At 36.5% G+C, this 20,569-nt stretch overlaps 1 protein-coding gene across 7 annotated transcripts; it reads right to left on the reverse strand.

Annotated features, from left to right (window-relative positions):
- Nucleotides 1-5,579: 5,579 nt before the first annotated feature.
- Nucleotides 5,580-20,523, reverse strand: RPAP3 (RNA polymerase II associated protein 3). 7 transcript variants are annotated; one of them, NM_001006231.2, is made up of 17 exons: nt 20,434-20,523; nt 19,433-19,591; nt 18,690-18,830; nt 18,078-18,200; nt 17,473-17,600; nt 16,997-17,118; nt 16,551-16,621; nt 15,582-15,710; nt 14,591-14,718; nt 13,152-13,273; nt 12,654-12,724; nt 12,394-12,510; nt 10,320-10,531; nt 8,785-8,974; nt 8,055-8,152; nt 7,164-7,264; nt 5,580-6,083 (listed from the first exon to the last, which is right to left on the reverse strand). In NM_001006231.2, exons 2-17 carry the CDS (start codon nt 19,583-19,585, stop codon nt 5,992-5,994), a joined length of 1,998 nt encoding a protein of 665 aa, NP_001006231.2. In that variant the 5' UTR covers nt 19,586-19,591; nt 20,434-20,523; the 3' UTR covers nt 5,580-5,991. The 7 variants fall into 7 exon arrangements, with proteins under 7 accessions (NP_001006231.2, XP_040551424.1, XP_040551405.1 ...); XM_040695490.2 differs by having other exon boundaries at nt 5,580-6,597; XM_040695471.2 differs by having other exon boundaries at nt 19,433-19,614.
- Between the last annotated feature and the right edge of the window lie 46 nt (nt 20,524-20,569).

A 20,569-nucleotide genomic window follows, 5' to 3' on the forward strand; every position in this document is an offset into this window, starting at 1 on the left:
CAGAGAACAAACAAGCAGTCACACATGTACCACGCATCTCTTCTGTTTCCTACATGATGTGCAGTGCCAGCTGACAGCCCTGCCTCCATGACAGCTCAAACATATACAGTCTCTTCCTCCCTCTCAGATGAGCCCTTTTCAGTCCACTCCAGGGAAAAGGCATCTGCCTCACCTAGCTGTAAAAGCCAGAAAGACAACCAAAAAGTGAGTTTTCTACTTCAAAGCATGCAATGCTGTTAGTTTGAACAAAGCATGGAAACACTTGATTAAGCTTCAAAGTGTATGTTTTAGCCAGAACTGTATTTGGAATTGAAGACAGAAATGAAGCAGATGATACTCCCAAGCTGTGTAATGCAATCGACATGCCTGAGGGACAGGATGCCATCCAGAGACCTGGACAGGGTTGAGCAGTGGACCCAGGAGAATATCACGAGGTTCAATAAACAAGTGCAAGGTCTTGCACCTGGGTTGTGGCAACCCTCACTATAAATACAAGCTGGGGGATGTAAAGATGAAGGACATCTCTGACCATAAAAAACTTGGGGGTACAGGTGGATGGCAAGCTGGATATGAGCCAGCAATGTGCCCTTGCAGCCCAGAAAGCCAACTGTATCCTGGGCTGCATCAAAAGAAGCATGGCCAATAGCGCAAGGGAGACAATACTGCCCCTCTACTCAGCACTAGTGAGATCTCACCTGGAGTAGTGAGGTGCTCAGATGTGCTCCACCAGATGTGAAGTGCTCAGTATAGAGACACAGACCTGTTGGAGCATGCTCAGAGAAGGGCCACAAGAGTGATTTAAGGGATGGAGCATCTGCAGTATGAGGACAGGCTGAGAGTGCTGAGGCAGTTCAGCCTGAAGAAGAGGAGGCTCCAGCTTCCTAACCTACCTAAGAGTGGCCTTTCAGTATCTAAAGGGGTGGCTATAAGAAAGAAGGGGACAGAATCTTCACAGGGTCTGTTGTGATAGGATGAGGGGAAATGGTTTCACACTAGAAAAGAGAAGATTTAGTTTGGACATTAGGAAGTTTTTTACAGTCAAGGGTAGCGAGGCACTGGAGCAGGTTGCCAAGAGAGACAGTGGGTGCCCTGTCCTTTGAGATATTCGCAAAGGACTCAAAGCAACCTGATCTAGCTGTAGATGTCCCTGTTTATTGCAGGTGAGTTGGGCTAGACGACCTTTAAGGGTCCCTTCCAACTCATACTTTTCTATGATACTCAGAAAAGCTCTAGGTAAGTAAGCCCCCACTTGCTGTCATCTGTATCCATTTTCAGCAGCGCTTTTTCAAGTACAGCTGCAGGTGAGAAACAGAGCAGAGGCTCTCTCATAGGATCAGTGGACCTTGAAGCTTCAAAACAGTTCAAGGGGTGAATCTTCTAGCTCCTGCTTTTAATTTTAGAGTTCAAACACATTGTGGCCTTATACTCAGCACTGCTGAAAAAGTAATTCAGATTTCAAAAGCTAGCTGAATCCCAGCGCTGCAGATACTTACATCATCTGATAGAGCCTGGCTCTTGTCAAAAGAAAATGAGATCACATTGGGCCAGGCAGTGTATGCAGTTCTGAGGGCACACGGATGCTGCTGCATTGTACTCTTCCTTACTTTCAGACCAGTCTCACTATTTCTGCTGCTTGGCTGTCCTGTGCTCTGGGCTCAGTTGTGCGGCCAAGCTGAAGGAGCCTGAGATCCAAAAATAGAGAGCTGTCATACTCCCAGTGCAGGAAATACAGGCACCTTATTAGAAGAGAGGGAAATGACCAAAAACAGTGCTTCAGTTAGCAAAGCATGAGATGTGACAGGCATGTTTTCACTTGTAATATTGCACATGAAGTTCTCCCTTGGTTCAATCAATGCTCGCAGATTTTTTGGGTGACAGATGCCAGCTTTACCACTCCGACATGCTTGTCTACGGAAGAATGAAGCATGAAACAGAAGAAAAGAATTTGCCAGATATCTGAGGACAAAGTATTTATTTCATGCCCTTTCATTGCTACAGACTATAGGGAAATATAACCTAAAAAAGTTTTTGCCCATCTTAAATGAAAATGTGTGTTTTCTTGACATGTTGCATTAGTTGTTCAATACAGTGTAACCCTGTGACAGCCTAATTTTCACAACCGCGGGAATCCAATCACAAAATACTAAGAAATCCCTACTCCAGGGACAAGACTGGAGCCCTCAAGGCTCATGTTCTGCACAGTGTTACACAGCACCTTCAGCATACAGTAGTACGTGAGACTTCAAATGATACTGGTAGTGGCTGAGCTGCGTAAAACTAATTACAGAAGAGGGAAAGTAGCAGAGAAGGCAATGTTCTGAACCTGACTGAAAACCAAGACTGAAATCCAGAGAGGGATTCATCATAAGGTGACATGTAAGGAGAAAAATCTCAGGGTAGAAAAAGGAATAGGTGTAAGCAAAAAACACACACATCTTCACTGTTGCAATCAGGCCAAACTGAGTGCTTAAGAGAGATTACAACAGTGAACATCAATTTCACCTTTTATTCCAAGTTCTACTTCTCCTTATCATAACCAAAAAAACCAGATAAGACCAGACTAAGCACTAATGCAGCTCCAGGGCCTTTAGCCGACTTGCTCCTCCTGTTAATGCTGAATGAAGACTAGGTTTAAACATACAATACATTCCTGACGAGTCAGGGTAGTTTTCTGCTCAAGAATAATTGATAGTAATGGCTTTTGCGTGGTAAATTTTTCAGCTGAGAAATACATGTTGAGGAAGTGATCAAATGATCTTGTAAACATGGAATGCCATTGGTTCTGTAAGATCAGAGAAAGAAAAATTCAATGTGATTGTCAGCTGCTACACAAGTTTCATCAAGCTTTATGTATCCAGACTGACTGGGCCCCAAAGACTTCACAGTAAGGTACCTTAAAAATTAGGGGAGGCAGGCTCAATCGCAGTATTAACAGCTGTATTTGAGAACTGGCACACAGACGGTGCCTGTTTTAAAACAGAAAGGCAAGGGAGAAGAGAAGCATTGAGGACTTCATGACCAGGGTTTGAAACCTTTAATTCTAAAAGATATTTTGGAACAAACACTCATACAGTTACTCAACAAGTACTCAACTACTCAACAGTTGGTCCAAAACCAACTTATGTTAAAATTATCTTTTTCCAACAGCAGTCTAATGGCTAGTAGTAGATAAAATACTTTGATGCCCGGCTATCTCATCAGGACATTCTCATAAGCAAGACAGGGAAACAGAGCTCAGATTAAACTACTACTGTATGAATGCAAATTATCAGAAATAAGAAAAGCAACAGTCTACTGTCAAAAGAGAAAGCTGGAAGGATGTATTGTAGAAACATTTTCCAGGATCAGTTCCAATGACATTCTCACTCACTGCCTAGGTGACAAAATAAATAGAAAATATGGAGTTTGGATGTCTCCCAGACTTAGCGGAGGACAATATTCAATGGAAAAAACGTTTGCAATAAGTGGTCTAGAAAATTATTCTTTTTACTTATCAGCATTAAATGCTAAGCTCACACTATAAGCTTCAAAATTTAAGTCTGAATCAGCTACTGTCAGGTTTTTGACACATTGGATGCTACAGCATTCAAGCATAGCATAAGGCCATAAGCTATCCCACAGTTTAGTTTCCTTTAGTTGCATTATACATTTTCCCTCACCACAGCAGAAAGCAACCACTGAGAGGATTAATTAATAAATAAATACTCTCTCCCTCCAAAAATAATTCTTTACTTGATTTACTTCAGATCTTTGAATTTTTTTCCATGTTTCATTTAACTCTTCAATTCAAAGATTTAGGAATAACTTCAGCAATAAGGAAGGGAAAAAAAAATACTGCCATCTCCTGGAAAAAGCGAAGCTTGCAGATCTTTGAATGCATTCTGCTGTCCACCTAGCATTTCCATGCAACCTCAGGTACTTCGCAGGTTACCATCAGGCACTGCATTCAGAAATATAAGCAAAAACTAGAGTAGAATGCAATCTGCAATGTACATCCTCTAGCCTGAAGTCAGTAGCAACACAAACCAGGTCTTCCCATCCACCCCAACAAATGGTGGATTGATAGATGGTAAATCTATTCTACATGTGAATAGATTCTTTTCAATCAACCCTCCACATCATCATATGAATATTGAAGAATCACCTACATAAAAGCAGAAGTGGGACCAGTAACCAAACACAGCACTTTGTTCTCATTAAATGCACAGCAGACTGAATGGAGTTCTGGGACTCCTGACTGACAGTTTTCAGATCTTTCCAGTATCATATTGCTTTCACTGTTAAGGATGCATAGATCCATTACTTGTTTTTCTAAACAGCCTTCAAGCAACAGTTTCTGAGAACACACCAAATGCTCTATGAGCATACTTAGTCAGGTAGGCATCTGTGTTCCTAGGTCACCAAACAGCTCACATGACAAAAATATCAGTTCGTTAGAGGACATTCTATATCTACAAAGGCACATTAAAGTTACTTTTATAACAACTTTCATTGAGAAAAAAATATTTTTCTATTATTAACAAGCAGCACGCTTGATACATTATCAGTAATGATTTACAGTGGGGAGAAAAACAGCTACTTACTTAATGCAGGACACACCTGGTAACAATAGCCCATGTTGTAGGTAGGCTGCAAACAGCATTATATAAGGGTTTGTCCATTTCCCTAACAACACTGGCTGTTGTCCTTGTGCCAGTTCTGTTTCAGAACAAATTCAAAGCTACCTTATGAATCAAGTGCTCCATTCATATCAGCTACTCAGACTCTGCCTGTATATTCTGGGGATTATATATCTGAAACATTACACAGCTGTGAATGCTTGAAAATTTTTTCTAATACCAACTAAACAGAAAATAACATTTATACCTTTTCCTATTAATTCATCTTGGAAGTTTGAACTCTTTTTTTTAATGCTCTATATATTTGTTTATCTGAAAAAAGACCACAACTATTCAAACAAAGGCATTAATGTCAGAAGGATTCCACAGTTGGAGAAGCATTTGGAAAGTACAAGATCTAAATCAAGACGAAAACAGAACGTATCTAAAGGATGAAAAAGCTATTGGTCAAGCATAGAAAACAGGAAAATTTTTGGAAGTAATATGTAACTACTATTCAAGTAATTAAAGTACACTTCTTAAGAGATGTTACTTTCATCCTCTGTTTATGTGAACAGCATGAGAAATCTACTATGCATTTGCCTGATGTTATTTCTTATCTAAGAATTTTATGTGATATCATGCCTTTGTCTTCTTTATACTGATTAGCTTCCTGAGCCTTTTTGAGAGCTTTACCTGGCTAGGAACAAAAGATCCCCGAGATAAATTTAAGATTACCTTAGAAGTACTCTGCAAAGACAACCAAAATGTTTTCCCTAAACTTTTTAATTTCATGGTATTCGGCTTCCTTCTAATCTGCAATTACATTTGAAGTTCACGGGAATATCTCACATGTCAGTACTTTTAGATGAACTTAAGTAGAGGAATTCTGGAATGTTTGGCCATTGCCCCTCAGTTTCACTTTGCATATTATACTTACTGGTGGGGTCTATCCTTATTAAAAAAAAAATACAACTGACGTGATATTTTAACTCAACATTTATTTTACTTTCTGAAATACAAAAAGCAAATTTCTTACACATCATTTGATTCTTACCAAATGAATGTTCATAAATATATATATTTTTTTCTTTTCAATAAAGACCTCCATCTGCAGTTGCAATCTGGAACACCATTCATTGTTTTTTAGGCAAACAGATTCCGCTGAAGATACATAAATCTGTATTGTTTCAGGAGCTGGAAAGTAGATGTGCCTGCAGAACTAAGAAATTCTCTCTTCAGACACTGGCCATTTGGATGAATCAACTTTTAAGAATCTAATCACATATACAAAAGCAACTGAACTCCAGTCTTTATAGGATTCTTCAGCTGAGTTCAACATGACGGAAGCGTGGAAACAGAGCAATTTACATACGTAGTGTCAGGAAACTCACTAAGAGAATACAGCGTATTTCTTCTCTAGTTGTTCAACAGAAGTATCTTTCAATCCCATGTGTTTCATATGACTGAATAGTACCTGTGTAACTGTGAAAAGAAAATCCCAACATGAACTGTTATTTCTGTGATTGACAGTCACAATGTAAATTAGTCCAGATCTTTCCACTGAGAGTAAAAGTAGTACTATATAGCTGAAATATGAGTATGTTTTCATGATTATTGAGAGGGTGAAGAAAAGCAGCAAAGACCTTGCTTTGTTTTGATGCTCATGAATTGGCTAACAACACTTCTTCAAACAGCTATGCAATCCTGACAACAGATTTTATCTTGTTTACTATCCTGGCACTACAGCATTAACTGCAAAGGTAAAAGTTAATGCCAGATGGCAAATAAAACTTACTTCAGGTTATGGTGTTACGGCAATTCATAAGTGGAATTTACTTGCACTTCAGTGAGTCAAATAAGTCATTTGATTTTAAGTAGAGTCACGTAACATTTTGAAAGTATAACGGTTATTAGCAAAACTTAGACAGCAAACTTAGCATTACTTGGTCCCAGATAAAGGTTTGGTTTGTAAGTGTCTCATTGTTACATAGTCAGACTGGAAACATGAGAGGAAAAAAAAAAAGCCACAATTTTAGAAAGCAGGAACTCAAACCAATATCTACCTAAATTATAAACCAATCTAAGCAGTGCCTTGAGAACATGAGAGGCAAACAGACTCAGAGGTTTAGAAACACTTAATATTGTTGGCAACAATGAAGCAAGTCAGAATTGCCATGAAAGGGTCTTAAATTGTGAAAAGTTAGCTAGTACACCTAGTCTTCAGACCTAAGACTTAATACAAATTCATTAAGTTTGTAGCATTATTAAATGACAAGCTGAAATGCTATTGAAGACTATTTTATCAGATTAAAATAAGCTAGTATTATCGACAAAACTAAGGAGGATTTAGCTGTAGCTTTTTGAGTCTTAAACAACCAAAAGATTAAGAAAAAAACACTTCTCACATTAAAACAATCAAAAACATTGAACTAGACAAGTAACTAATCTTTAATGATTATTTAATGGAATAAACAACAAGAGTAGCACTATATTTTACATTTCTCTTGCTAAATTCGGCAGCATCGTGACCTATGTTTAAAACAATGGTACTGAATTACTTACTTTTCTTCTCTGATCCTGACATAAACATTACTGCCATATCAAATCTTTTTAATTCAGATAGCCTTTGGAGGATTTCAAGGATGAGTGATGGCTCCTCTTTCCTGGAGAAGATTATTAGAAACATAAAAATAACTACTGTTCATTAGAAAGATTGAGTAGCTGCAAGCAATATTAAAGATGTCAGGAACAAGAAATGAAAGGATCTTCTGCTTTTCATCTTTCCTGTTCATTCTTCCACTGACTAAGCAAAGGGACAAATACTCAGAAATCTTCATGCAATTATACTTTTAACACAGAGCAAGAGAAGAGGAATACAGAAGAAAGTAATGGACTGATGCAAACAGATTGCTGTTGAGGCACAGAATAGTTTTATGACTTAATGCTTACATCTTGCCCTAACAAGCATGACATTAGTTACCCTCATTTGTTCCCATACAGTACATTGTCACCTCCTTTCATATCAGAATATCTATATCCAAGGAGGTAATTAAAAATTCAGAATGTATTACAAGCTTAGCACAGAAAAATGACTACCTGCATTTCTTAGGTTTAAGTTCATATAAAAAGTTAATATAAATATAAATAATATAAAAGTAAATAAAAATTACTTCATGCACGTCTAATAAACAGTTGCTAATGCTATGCAGCAGAACTTTGAGAGACTAGCCTCACTAGAGGCTATTTATTTCTCTCTTTTCTGATTTTACAATACATGTTGAATTTCTTATTAATGAACAATTAAATCATTCCAAGTATTGCACCCTCCAGTAACTCTGTAAGCCAAAATAACCCTGCAAGTGCAAATGTAAGGAGGAGGAGGGGAAACAAACAAATAAGAAAAACCAACACAGAACAGCAAGAAATGAAAGACAAAGGAGAAACCAAACTTACTCAATGTAGAAGTCATGTAGAATTCTCAGTATCTGGTTAAATAAGTCTGGATCTAAGGATTTCTGGAACAGTTTTGGATAAATCGAAGGCTCTATTTGCTTTGGAAAAATTAAAAAAGGTGTCATGTTAAGGAAAAAACCCACAGCAGTTCAGTCATGAGAATAAGAAATGAGAGTCTTTTGGATGTCTTGGGCAATGTCAGAAGTACATCAGCACGAAAAATAAATTAAAAAATTACTGTTGTATATTTTAACTTTGAACATTACTTTTGTATGTCTTTATTTTATCTTGAGAAATTATTGCTAAATTCTTTAAAAAAGGATTTTAAGCAATTTTTTTAACCAAAAAATATATATAAGCAGAAGCAGACGTTAACAGATTGATGTGTTAATTAACACATTAATGTAATTAATTCTCTAATTAACCTAGAAGCATTAATTTGAGACATAAAAATTTAACATGGCTACTAATGTATTCAAGAGTTTACAGACTTAAAGCCTATGTCTGAAACAAGACAGATTATATACAGAGACTGTGCCCTGAGGTAAATGAAAAGGCAGGCAAATAAGAACTACTCAAAACTGGATCACACTATCTATTATGTGAACACAGTTATAGAAAGGGATTACTGTACCCCATTAAGACAATCTAACGTTGCTACCCATTTCACCTCAGTCTGCACTGTTGCCTCAACGTTAAAGAAACTGTCACTCAGTACCACAGTTCCTACCTTCAGATACAAGTACATTTTTTCTGGGCAGTCTTTCAGCTTCCTGAAATCAGATTCAAGCTGGAAAGAATTTGCAGGAATGGCAGGGACTGGAGATGCAGATCTAAATGATGCTTTGTTTTCTCTTTCTATCTGTTTGTTCATAGATGGATGCAATACCGAAGAAACTCCTTTGGCACCAGCAGGAAGCCTGCAGAAAGATTTTGAAATATGTCATCTATAAAACCTTTGAGGAAGTCTTTGCAGTGGGACCTAACTGGAGACCTTTCAAATCCTGAAAAATCTACAATACATCAAAATTAACTATTAAATACTGTAAAATTAAGAAGAAAAAAAGCTATAAAATTAAGTAGAAATTAAAGTAAAATAAAATGATTATCTTAAAAAAAAAAAACAACATTTGATATACAAAGGATTTATACTCAATCCCTTCACTTACAAATATACTCAGCAGTTCCCTATTTTTTAGTAGTAATTGATAGAAATCTATACCATAAAAATGCAAACACAACTGCAGAAAATACTACATTTTCTGCAATTTCATAATGCAAAATAATATCTGTATGTCTTGGTTCTAGCAGGGATAGTTTATTTTCTTCACAACATCTGATAGAGTGCTAAAACATATTTAGGATGAAAACAATGTTAATAACACACTGATGTCTTAGCTGTACAGTACTGAGAACTTGTCAGTGTGTGCTGTCCTACCAGTGAGGAGGGTGGAGGTGCACAAGGAGCTGGGAGGGAACACAGCACGGACAGCTGACCCAAACCAGCCAAAAGGATATATGTGAAGATATATTTTTATCCCATAGTTTGTCAGGTAAGTAAATCTATATTTTCAGCAATTTACTTCTTCCTTCAACACCTTATAGTAAATCAATCCAACTCAGCTGAAAAAGCAAAAGGAAATGCTTCTCACAAATCTTCAATTAGTGTTCCATAAAAGATATTAACACAGTGAGGTAACAATGGTGCATATACACTCTTCCTAAACAGACAATTAGAGTTCCAACAATTAGATGGGATAGCTATTTCTATGCTTCAACCAGACTGTCTATCTAACACAACAAAATACAGGAACCCTGAGCAAAGAAGTTACCAGCTGCTTGCTCAGAGGTAGAAAGGCTTGTGATACTGTCACCCATTCCTTTTCTTTCGCTCAACTGGCTCGCAAAGAATGTTTTAACTCTACTTAAGAATACACTTTGAATTGTTAAAATACAAATCATAGTTAGGAAATAAAATACATGTGGAAGAGAATATGGCATACAGGAAAATATTACAAACGTATTCATATTCTAAATATAGGAACACTTACTAGTCTCTCATCTGACACTACACAGGTCGTGTTTGTTTCAACTACTATCTAATCAATGAGGCAGATGTGTAAGAAATGCATGTTTCCTCGAGCCTTTTTTAAATTCAGATTCTCCAAATTACACTACACTCATCACATATAGAAATCTCCCAATGAAGATTATATTTCAACTATATGTACCTTTTTAAAGTAAGATCAGAAATGTTATACATACTGTGGTGACGACACATCAGTGATTTCTTCAATTTTCAATTGCTTTGCTTTTGGAATATCCATTGAAGTTAACTGATCATCCTGATCTAAATTCTCTGTTGTTTCAATATTCACTGAGTTCTTCCAGTTATTAACTAAAGAAGTAGAGCTGGAGAAATCACTATTCAGCACGTCATCATCAACTTCTTCAACGGCTATTCTTCGCAAAGGCTTCTAAATAGAACACATTTGATGTCACATGTATGGGCTTTACCTCAGTGCAAACAGAGACCTGGATAAACTGCTAGGTATAATTTTAAACAATCCCATGATAACCAATTTCATCTGTGTTGGTACACATGGAAGACTTTCAATAAAGATGAACTTCCTTCAAAAAAGGAAGCTTTGGGACATTCAATGGGAGGCATGTTACATGATCATTTATCTGTCAGTAAACCAGTGTACTCTTACTCTACAGCATCTCAGAATCTGCATTGTTTCTCCAATAATAATAATTTTAAAAAAACACCCATTATGGTGAGGACCCCCTCCCACTGAAAAGGTTGAATGGGCCAGGATAGCTTGTATATTGACCAATGACATGATTAAGCTTTGCAATTTAGCTAAACAAAGAAGTACCCATCAACATAACCCTTACCTCTCAACTTCACATTTTGAGATTATAAATATTACTAATATTACTGGCTGACCAAGTTAGATACATCACAAGGCAGTTAGTCCTACCACTGGAGGGTATTCCAAGTAAATAAAATGCTTCAGCTTGTTTAATCTCTGCATGATCACCATAAATTTTGAACGTCACCTAACACCACATTCACAAGTCTTATGAGTTACTAATTAGAGGAACTTTGGAATTACTTTGCTAAATATGGACTAAATTGTTCTATGAATATAGGTGCAAACGAACACAGTTAGACATTCAGAAATTTAGACTTCAGAAATATCAGGTTTCTCTCCATATCTAACACAATACCACTGCAAGCCTTCCTAGCAGTTTGCAAACTGCTTTAAGTCATGTACAACTGGTAACAACAGACAATTTACAGTTTGCTTTGACAATATGCCATCTCATAATTGTGTAACAAGTGCCTACTGGATATGAGGTAAGAAGTTACAGTTCTCCCTTGGGAAGTATAAAGAACATGGATGATTAATCTGTACCTGTTCTACCTTAACAGAACTGGAAAGACAAAAAAGCCACCTGGTACTGCTTCTTAATTTAGCAGACAAATTGAGAACTGCATATAATTATCTACTCTATTTCAGCTACTACACAATAAATTCTTCTGGGTTTCTAAAGATAAAAATATCTGGCTATAGAGAGCATATATCAACGAAAGGTATCACAATAATCATATGTTTTCTATTAAAACTTACCACACACTTTGAACATGCTTTGTATTTACATAAAAACAGACTATACGTCTATATCATATTGTCATATGTAACTCATTAATCTGACCATAACCACTGATAATTCACACTTTAGAAATACTGTTTCTTCAAAAATAGCATCCAGATATATCACAGTATATGAGGATGAAACTGATGGCTCAAACTTATTGCCATAACCCTGTGTGGTATCAAAATAAGAGACAAGTAGGTAATATACCCTGATAACAATGTAGTTGCTATAGCAACTGAATACAGCTGATGAAAAGGAGGAGGAAGTTTATCCAGGGCTTTCTCAAGTCTGCAATCAAACATGAGACTCAACTGCTTACCCTTTACTCCGCTAACTACAATGTTAGCTACAGATCCAGGAGAAGGTTGTGAGGTTGCCTCCCCATTTCATATTACTGATATATGAATATACCATGCTTACTTTCTGTGTGGCACTGTTTATGCTGTGGCTACTATTGAACACACACAGAAACGTAGAAATTACATATCTGAAAATATATCAAAAGTAGTAAGTATTTGAACTTTAAGCTGTCCCTACGCACAACATACCCAATGAGAAGACACAAAAAAGCAAAAACTGTATTTTTAACTTCAACTCTACTTTTCCCATCATTATAGACAGCAATTCACAAAAGCAAAAGAAAACAAACACCAAAAAACACCAAACTTACTGTTGATTTCAGGTTTAATGGATTATGAGTAAGTTTCACTATATTTTTTATTTCGGATTCTTTTATCAATACTGCAGGATATTCTTCATGACATGACTGTTCCTTCTCAGCTAACTCCTGGAAAAAAAAAAAACAACCCACATTAAGTAGTCCACAAAGATTAAATTAAAAAAATCAGGGAGAATTATGTTAAAATTTACATAATAAAGAATGAAAGCACTTATTCCAGGTTTATAAAAAAAAGACATTGGTATACATACATTCCTTATTTTAGTGAGCTCATTTATTGCTTGTTTATTTCCAGGTTCCAGCTTCAAAACAGCTTCAAAATCTGAGTGAAAAATAACACATGAAAACACCAGGCATTTCAAGTTAAAAAGTACTCCTGGCAAATTATTAAGCCTTCTGTTTCTTTTAATAACCATAAATTAAAGACAGGTAAGTCATCCCAATGTTTGTATCATAATTTAGCTTCAAACACATTTTTCAAACTATTTCCTACTATTTATAAATAGCAATAGTTGTAATTTCCCACAAACCTGTTTTCCTATCATGTGAATACCAAAACAATAAAGTTGTATACATATTCAATTAAAAAAAAAAAAAAGCACCAAAACCCATCCATCTTATCTTTTGCACTGATAACCTCAATTAGTCAGAAATGAATGTAATTGCTATCAAAAGATTAAAAAAAAAAAATCAGGATCTCCTACTTATCTCCATCTATCTATCACACTTAGACTACTTGTAAGTCGTACCTTGCATAGCTTCTTTTAGCTTTCCAAGAGCAACTCTTGCAGCCCCTCTTCTAGCAAAAGCTTTAGAATAAGATGCATCTAACAGAAGAGCTTGAGTACAGTCATTTTCTGCCTCTTCATATCTCAGCAAAAGAACAGTACAAAATTAATAATCAGCTCCAAAAGCAGCTATCAGTTTCAGCTGAAGAGACAGAGTTAGTCAAAACAGTAAAAACATGAAGACCTTAATTACCTATACCTTGTATTACAGTCACTTGCTTTTGTTGTAAGATAAAATTTCCTCATTACAGTTATGTTTGACTATGACTTCATGATGTGCATATTAAAGTATTTTCATTTATTCCTCCCTCTCTCCTCTTTGAATTTATCGTTAAATTTCAGGAAATAGCATTTTCTGTATTTCTCATCAATTGTAGACATTTTTGAGAGTATCAACGAGCTTTTGTTGCACTTCCTGTTTGGGTCCTCATTTCAAAGTGTGAAGACTCACGACATCAATATCTTAAAAAGTCATTTTTTCTGCGTGGTCATTAAGTTAAAGTATTAATTCCTCCAATTCACTGACACTATCTGCATTATAATGTCTTCCACGGCTTCAATCCTAAATTACAAATCTTATGTCACAGAAATAGTACCTGTGTAACTTATCAAATTCTATGTTTATAAAATATCAGCACATTGTCTCTACACAGTCAGCCATATCACATCAGAAGAGATCACCAACAAGATATTCAGATCTCTACTTTTCATGCTATCAATTTAAAAGGACTAAACTCTCATCTCAATTGTGATGAGAGTGAGTCAAAACAAAAAAAAAAGTAGTACTTGGCAATTTCAAAAATGGTGATATGTCAAATGAGAGAAGTTCCATAAAGCATGCATTTCCTACTGTTACTGGATTATTTCAGTAAAGGGTAATTAAAATTAAATACATTGTATGAACATGTCTTCATTACTAGCATTAGAGAAATATTTTAAAAGATGACTATTCTCTGAAGAAGCTCCAATGCACTCCCTTTCAAGTTAGAAGTTACAATCCACTTACTTATTCAGTGCAATATTTAGTAGCTGATTGCTGGTTTTTTTTTATATATATAATTAAAAAAGCTTGGGGTAGGCTCTTTGAAAAAGATAAATATGTAGTATTTCACAAGAATGAAAAATCGCGAAGCTGTTTGGGTTTTGCTATAATTTCAAACTGATGATGTTTTATTTTCTCAGAACTTCTTTCCTTTGAGATACATTTGAAGATCACAGATATTCAGGTTTTTTTGTTGTTGTTTGTTTTTTAATTCCTTTACTGCTTTCAGCATGATTTAGACTGAACAATAGGAAGAACTGGAGTGACTGTAATGAAACTTAGGTGAAAACCCACTGGATCATTATTTCTTCTGGTTCACAGTAAAAAAAAACAATATAGTACATACAATCCAACTTACTTCTGTATCTTGAGATAGGCCATGGCTCTGTTAGCTGGCAGAAGTGCATTGGTGCCATCTGCTGCTATACCACGTGTATAACATTCTATAGCAGCCTCATACTTTCCTTCTTTGAAATAACCATTACCCTGTTATTTAGGAGAAAAAGTAACATTGAGCAAGACCAAGTGCAATTGGCTTCCCTTAGACAAGGTCACAAAATCAAGATGACAAACAATATCCGGGTTAAAGTAGGCATTTATGGTGTAATTATTTTTATACAATCTCTGTGCAGACAGACCACAAAAATCTACTTTTCCAGTACTTCAAGGATTAAAGGAAAATGCTACGTGAACAGTTTGAGGTGATTAGGAGCATACATTAGGTAGATAAAAGGAACAAAGAGAAGTGACAGTAAAGAAATTTTAGTCTAGTGAAGTGCAGCAGCAGCAGCAGCAGCAGAGTTGAATGACTGCTGGTCTATGCCTGGCAATATTGAACTTGTCAAGTCTGAATTTCAAACTTTTATTTGATAGTGAAAAAAGTGGTAGCAGAGATGACACTTCTTTACTCTTGATGAGCAGTATAAGCCATTCCCTACTGAAAGTTAATAGCATATAGGGTGGTGAGGCACTGCAACAGGCTGCTGAGGCAAGTTGTGGATGCCCCATCCCTGGATGGGCTCAAGGCTAGGTCAGATGGGGCCCAGGGCAGCCTGATCTACTGGATGGCAAACACCCCCAAGGCAGGGGGTTGGAACTATATGATGAACTATAAGGTCCCTTTCAACCTAAGCCATTCTATGATTTCTCTACTGTGGTGTTTTTTTTTCCCCCCTTTCTACCTACAAAAATGCATGCTCTAATTTTTTTCCTACAATGCATAGCAACCAACCTGTATTTATGAAATTCAGGACAGAATCAAGTTTAAATTTGCACATTTGTATGATTAATAGCACAACACAACATTTTACTTTGCTAGCTCATCCATCCAATCAGAAGATGCAACTTACCAAATCTTTTTCTGTAACAGCCTTCTGTTTTAGCTGCTCTTCTTCAATGCACCTTCTCTCGTTCTCTGTTAATTCTGATCTGACTGCTTCTTCAAACTCTTTTTGTTCTGAGCTTTCAGATGATAGAGCCTGCAAAGGTATCATCGTTTCTCAGTGTGCATTTCCCTCACTTATGCATTTTCAGAACAGAAGTTAAGAGTATATTCTAGACTTCCAAACTGTAAAAATATGTCAAGCATTTTAACACAAGTTCAACTTACATTAAGAGCGCAAATTGAAGAAATCACTCTACGCCATTCTTGAAAATGAGGCATATTCCAAACTCACATATCATTTATTTCTTCAATTATTGGAGACTTTGAGTCTTCATTTTGAAATGAAATTTTCCAAGGATTTTCAAGACAGCAGTTAAAGAGGTCATCTAGGTCATCCTCTGTTTTACTAAGTTCATCACAATCAATATTCTTTCCCTCTTATCAAAGAGGGAGCAGAATATTCTGTTCCACTAGGCTTAAACTCACTTTCTAGCTTGGCACAGCAACCAGTGGAACCATAGGCAGGCTAGCACTTAGGCTTTAATCTATAGACAGGAGGATACTTAATTTCTCTCATATATACTGCTACTTTGTACCAAAATGCTATGCATGACTTAAAACAAAAACAAAAAGAACATTAACACAAGAGGTTGAAAAAACACCTGATGGAAGATGATAAAAATAGCCACAGAGGTTGCTGTGCCAGCTCAGTCATAATCTGCCAACCCACCATTACAACAATGTATACATCCACTCCAAAACTAGATGTAATTCAATTACAAATTTTGACCTCAGTGATCTTCAAATGTCAGAAAAAGCCTGTGCAATTTTGTTGCATTTGGTTCTTGTAATAAGTTGATAATGTTGTTATTAGTATTATTATATGGATGAATAGTATGAATTAATTTATGTTAGGGTCTATCAATTTTATTACCTGTTCAATTTTTTTCAGTTCATTTTTTGCTTCATAGTTGTTGGCATCCAGCTCTAAAACTTTTTCATAATCTATTACAAGATCAGAAAACAACATTTCAGGTAGGAATTAGAGGTTAGCAACGAAAGCATAAAATCAGAGCATTCCTTTGAGATAACCCCTTTCTGTAGTTACCTAAAAATCCTGATACTACAAACAACAAGTTATTCTAAGATACTTAGTTCTGAAGTATCATGTAAGTATTGACAACTACAGCAATTATTTGGACTTGCAGATTGAATTTTATCTTGAAAGAAAAATGTGGTATGGCTTATTGTTATTTTTTTTTTTTTAAACAGAAAATGAAACCTAAATTCCTACACTAAATATGCATGACATACAAGCTTTAGCCAAGCACACAAGTGAACAGTCTATGTTTTCTAAGGAACATGTTAAAGAAAACCCACCTTCTTTAGCACCTTGAAAATTTTTCAAAGCAAAACGTGCAGCCCCTCTTCTGGCATAAGCCTTTGTGTAATTTTTATCTAAAGCAAGTGCTAAATTGCAATCAGATTCTGCAACAGAAAACCTATCAAAAACATGAATTAGTTTGTATGCATTTAGATAACAAAATCCAAAACCTTAGGAAGATACTCTGAAACTTCACAGGCTCTAAAGTGAGAATCTTGCAGACTTCTCCAGAGACATAGCACAAGTGTTTAAACAACTTTTGATTCAGAATACATCAAATCAGGAAAGGAAAAGACAATAATCTACTGCAACAAAGAACATAACCAACTCCCTCATACCCTTCCCCCCTGAAAAGAAATTATAGCCTTAGAAACAGAGCTGGTAGAAGCTGAAAGGTAAACTAGATGATAAGGCCACACAACTGAAGGTAGCACGTCAAAGAAAAAATATGATTTAACAGTACAATTCTTACTTTTTCATTCTATAAAAAGCAGATGCTCTGTTTGTGGGCAATACTGGATTGAATGGATCAGAATGCATCCCTCTAGTGTAGCATTTTATAGCTTCATCAAAGTTTCCTTGTTTAAAGTATTTGTTACCCTGTGAATAGAAATAAAGGAGTAATCTTAGCAAATTATTGCAAATACTATTAATTTTTGATTAAAACAAATTATAAGTCAACACTCGTACTTTAGAATGTTCAAATGTTTTTAGTATCTCTCAGAAAATATTGTTTTACTGTGAAATACTTCTTGTAACTAAAATACCAGTTTGGTTCACGCAAGGATTCTATAAAGCATTCCAATTTCTTAATATAAGAACACCATCAATATATTGACTGTTATTAACTGTACTTTAAGTAGAACCTGCCACCATCAGTGACGAGAAGAAATGCAGCCAGAACTTTAAGTGGTGGAATAATGGGCAGGAAAAGAGACTTCAAAAAAATCTGAAGAACAGGCACATTCCAGTCTTATCTTAGTGAGCAATTTTTAAGAGAAAATTAACAGCTCCTATGTTTAAGTTGCTTTTTCATAGATAGTTTGTAGATAGTAAACACCGGTAATGCTGTATAACCTTTTCCTTCTCCGCAAGAGCCTTTTCTTTATCTACATGAATTCCATCTTCTTCAGAGTCTGATTCTGGAGATACAGAATCATGAGTACTATCGTCTTTATCAAGTTCTTCCAGTATCTTATCCTGAAAACAAATAAAATAAACCATTATCTTTATAATAACTTAAAAATACAAAATAAATCAAGTAAATCTTTAGGAAAATTAGTCATCTGTTTAAAAATCTCTACTGCTAAAGTCCTCTTTGTTGAGAAGTGTTCCACACTCCACAAGCAAGGCATCTATCTTCTAATACCAACAGCAATGTTTACTCTCATCATCTACTAGAACTATAATTTTTTAATAGACCTATTGTTAAAACATTTCTTCTCCCTTAAAGTCAAATGCAATCTGCTGGATGAAAGCACGCTTGAGAAATACTACAGTTCTCTCTCATTATTCCAGTGCATAGTCCTTCACAGGGAAAAAGCTACTTTCTTCGTCCATACAATCTCTTGTAAAGTAGGATGCTGACCTCTAAATGTAACTCTCAGCACTACAAGAAAATCTGACGTAAAAACAAAATCAACTAGGGAAAAAAAATCAACATGTTAACTAGCAATTACTCTAACTCACCACATCAAGTTTTCCCCAAGCTTCATAATCATAAGACTTGATCTTGTTTTTCTTGTTTTCCTCAGTGGTTGTCTTTGATGGGACTTTAGTCTTGCTTTTCTTCTTTTTCTTAAAAGTCTTGTTTCGAATGGGTGGTAAATTCTATATTGAAATAAGTACTTTATTATAAAACAGACATACAAAAGTTGCTTGTACTGAATAATCTATAGTACCTATGTCTACACATAGGTATCTCCATCTACAGTCTAGTTTTATTTCATAAATCCATCAAGAAAGCTGTTGTCAGGAATTCTACAAAAAAGGATAGTGAGTATAAATCTTTCAATATATAGTATTATATAGATATAATGCTAAGTTTTAGAAGACAACTTTCTGCAGAGTATCACTGATTAATACATTAAGAGTGCACAATAAATAAGTAATATTGATGCTACTGACAGAAATATTCTACTAGATCTATCAGGAACTGATCAAACATTTATCAGCCCCAAGCATTCATGACCTCCAGGCTATGGATTCACAGCTGTGTTAGCAGAACAATTTGCAGTGGGATCTACTTCAGATAAAGAACAAATCAGCTCTTACCATCTATTCAGGTATTTTAAATCAGAACATAATTTGATGAAGTTAACTGTGTTCTCTGAAATATAACATCTGCAAAACAAGTATGCTTTTATAGCACGATTACAAACACTGACGTATCTTAAAATAAATAATAATAGTCACAAGTCCACTGATTTTACCTCTTCTGAGACACCACTCTGTTTCCTTAATTCTGAATCAACTTCTTTAATATCCTTTTCCCAGCTCTCTAATTCCCTCATAAAATCCTGCAGTTCCTCAGCGTTTTGCTTCATCTGCAGCTGAAGCTCCAGTGCTTTATTTGATGCAGTCATTGTAATCTGCCAAAATACAAGGGACCTTCCTAAGGAGAATTTGTAAGCACATACTGAAGGAAGCTAGCAACTCAAAATAAAGAAATCTGACTTACACAGTAGACATGCTTCTCAAATGGCCTGGTAAAAACATTAAATATGAGGAGACTAAGAAATGCAGTTAAATGTATTTGGGAATACAAAAAGTCAAGATATTATTTTGATAAAATAGAACCCAAAAAATAAGTCATGCTCTCCTATTTAAGAGTAAATTATGGGATTTAGTAGGTCAAGAAAAGTCCAGGAAATGATGATGCAGTCATCTTAGTTTAAAGCAATTTCTGGAGCATTTCCCATTAGACAGAATGAGGAAAACATCAATATGCTCAGACTAAGACTCAACTACAGATTAAGATACACACGCTGCCTTTTACCTGAGTAGAAACAACGCACCTGACAAGCCAACTCTGAAACACACTTTCTGTCAATATAAGTATGCTTAAATACGAGTACGTTTTTCCTCACCCTGAGGCGGCTCTCCCTGCCTCCCGTCCCGTTACCTAGCACCTAGCGGACAAAGCAGCACGCTTCAGAAGGAGCCCCGTGAGAAGAGCGGCTCTGGGTTCTGCAGCCCGCCGCCAGATCCACACCTCCTCAGGGAAGCGGCACCGGATGCCGCCCACCCGCCCCTCACGCTCTCCACCTGCCCATCCCCACGCGGGTGCCCAAGAGACGCGGCCGGGCGAGCTATAGGCCCCCACCACCCGAAAGCAGGCTGGAGCAGCCACCACACCGCCTACATACTCGAACAAGGACCCCGCTCACCCCATCCCGGCCCGCCATCACTCCGCTGCCCGTCTCAGCCTCACCTGCACCGCTTGCCGCAGCACAGCCCGATCTCCGCCCAGGCTGCAGCGCTCTCCGACGGCTCCGCGGCAACAGATGGCGCATGCGCGCGCGAATACACCTCACTTCCGCTCACGGTCAGCAGCCCCCGACGCTGCT

The sequence above is a fragment of the Gallus gallus genome, chromosome 1 (genome assembly GCF_016699485.2).
Source record: "Gallus gallus isolate bGalGal1 chromosome 1, bGalGal1.mat.broiler.GRCg7b, whole genome shotgun sequence".
Classification (NCBI taxonomy): Eukaryota; Metazoa; Chordata; class Aves; order Galliformes; family Phasianidae; genus Gallus; species Gallus gallus.

Coding starts and splice junctions, on each gene's coding strand:
- RPAP3 (XM_046937971.1), bottom strand. CDS start 20,515: ATGCGCCATCTGTTGCCGCGGAGCCGTCGGAGAGCGCTGCAGCCTGGG. Junction 14,719..15,581: donor CTGTTACAGAAAAAGATTTG/GTAAGTTGCATC, acceptor CCTAAATAACAG/GGTAATGGTTATTTCAAAGA. Junction 12,725..13,151: donor GCTAAAAGAAGCTATGCAAG/GTACGACTTACA, acceptor TTTTTCACTCAG/ATTTTGAAGCTGTTTTGAAG.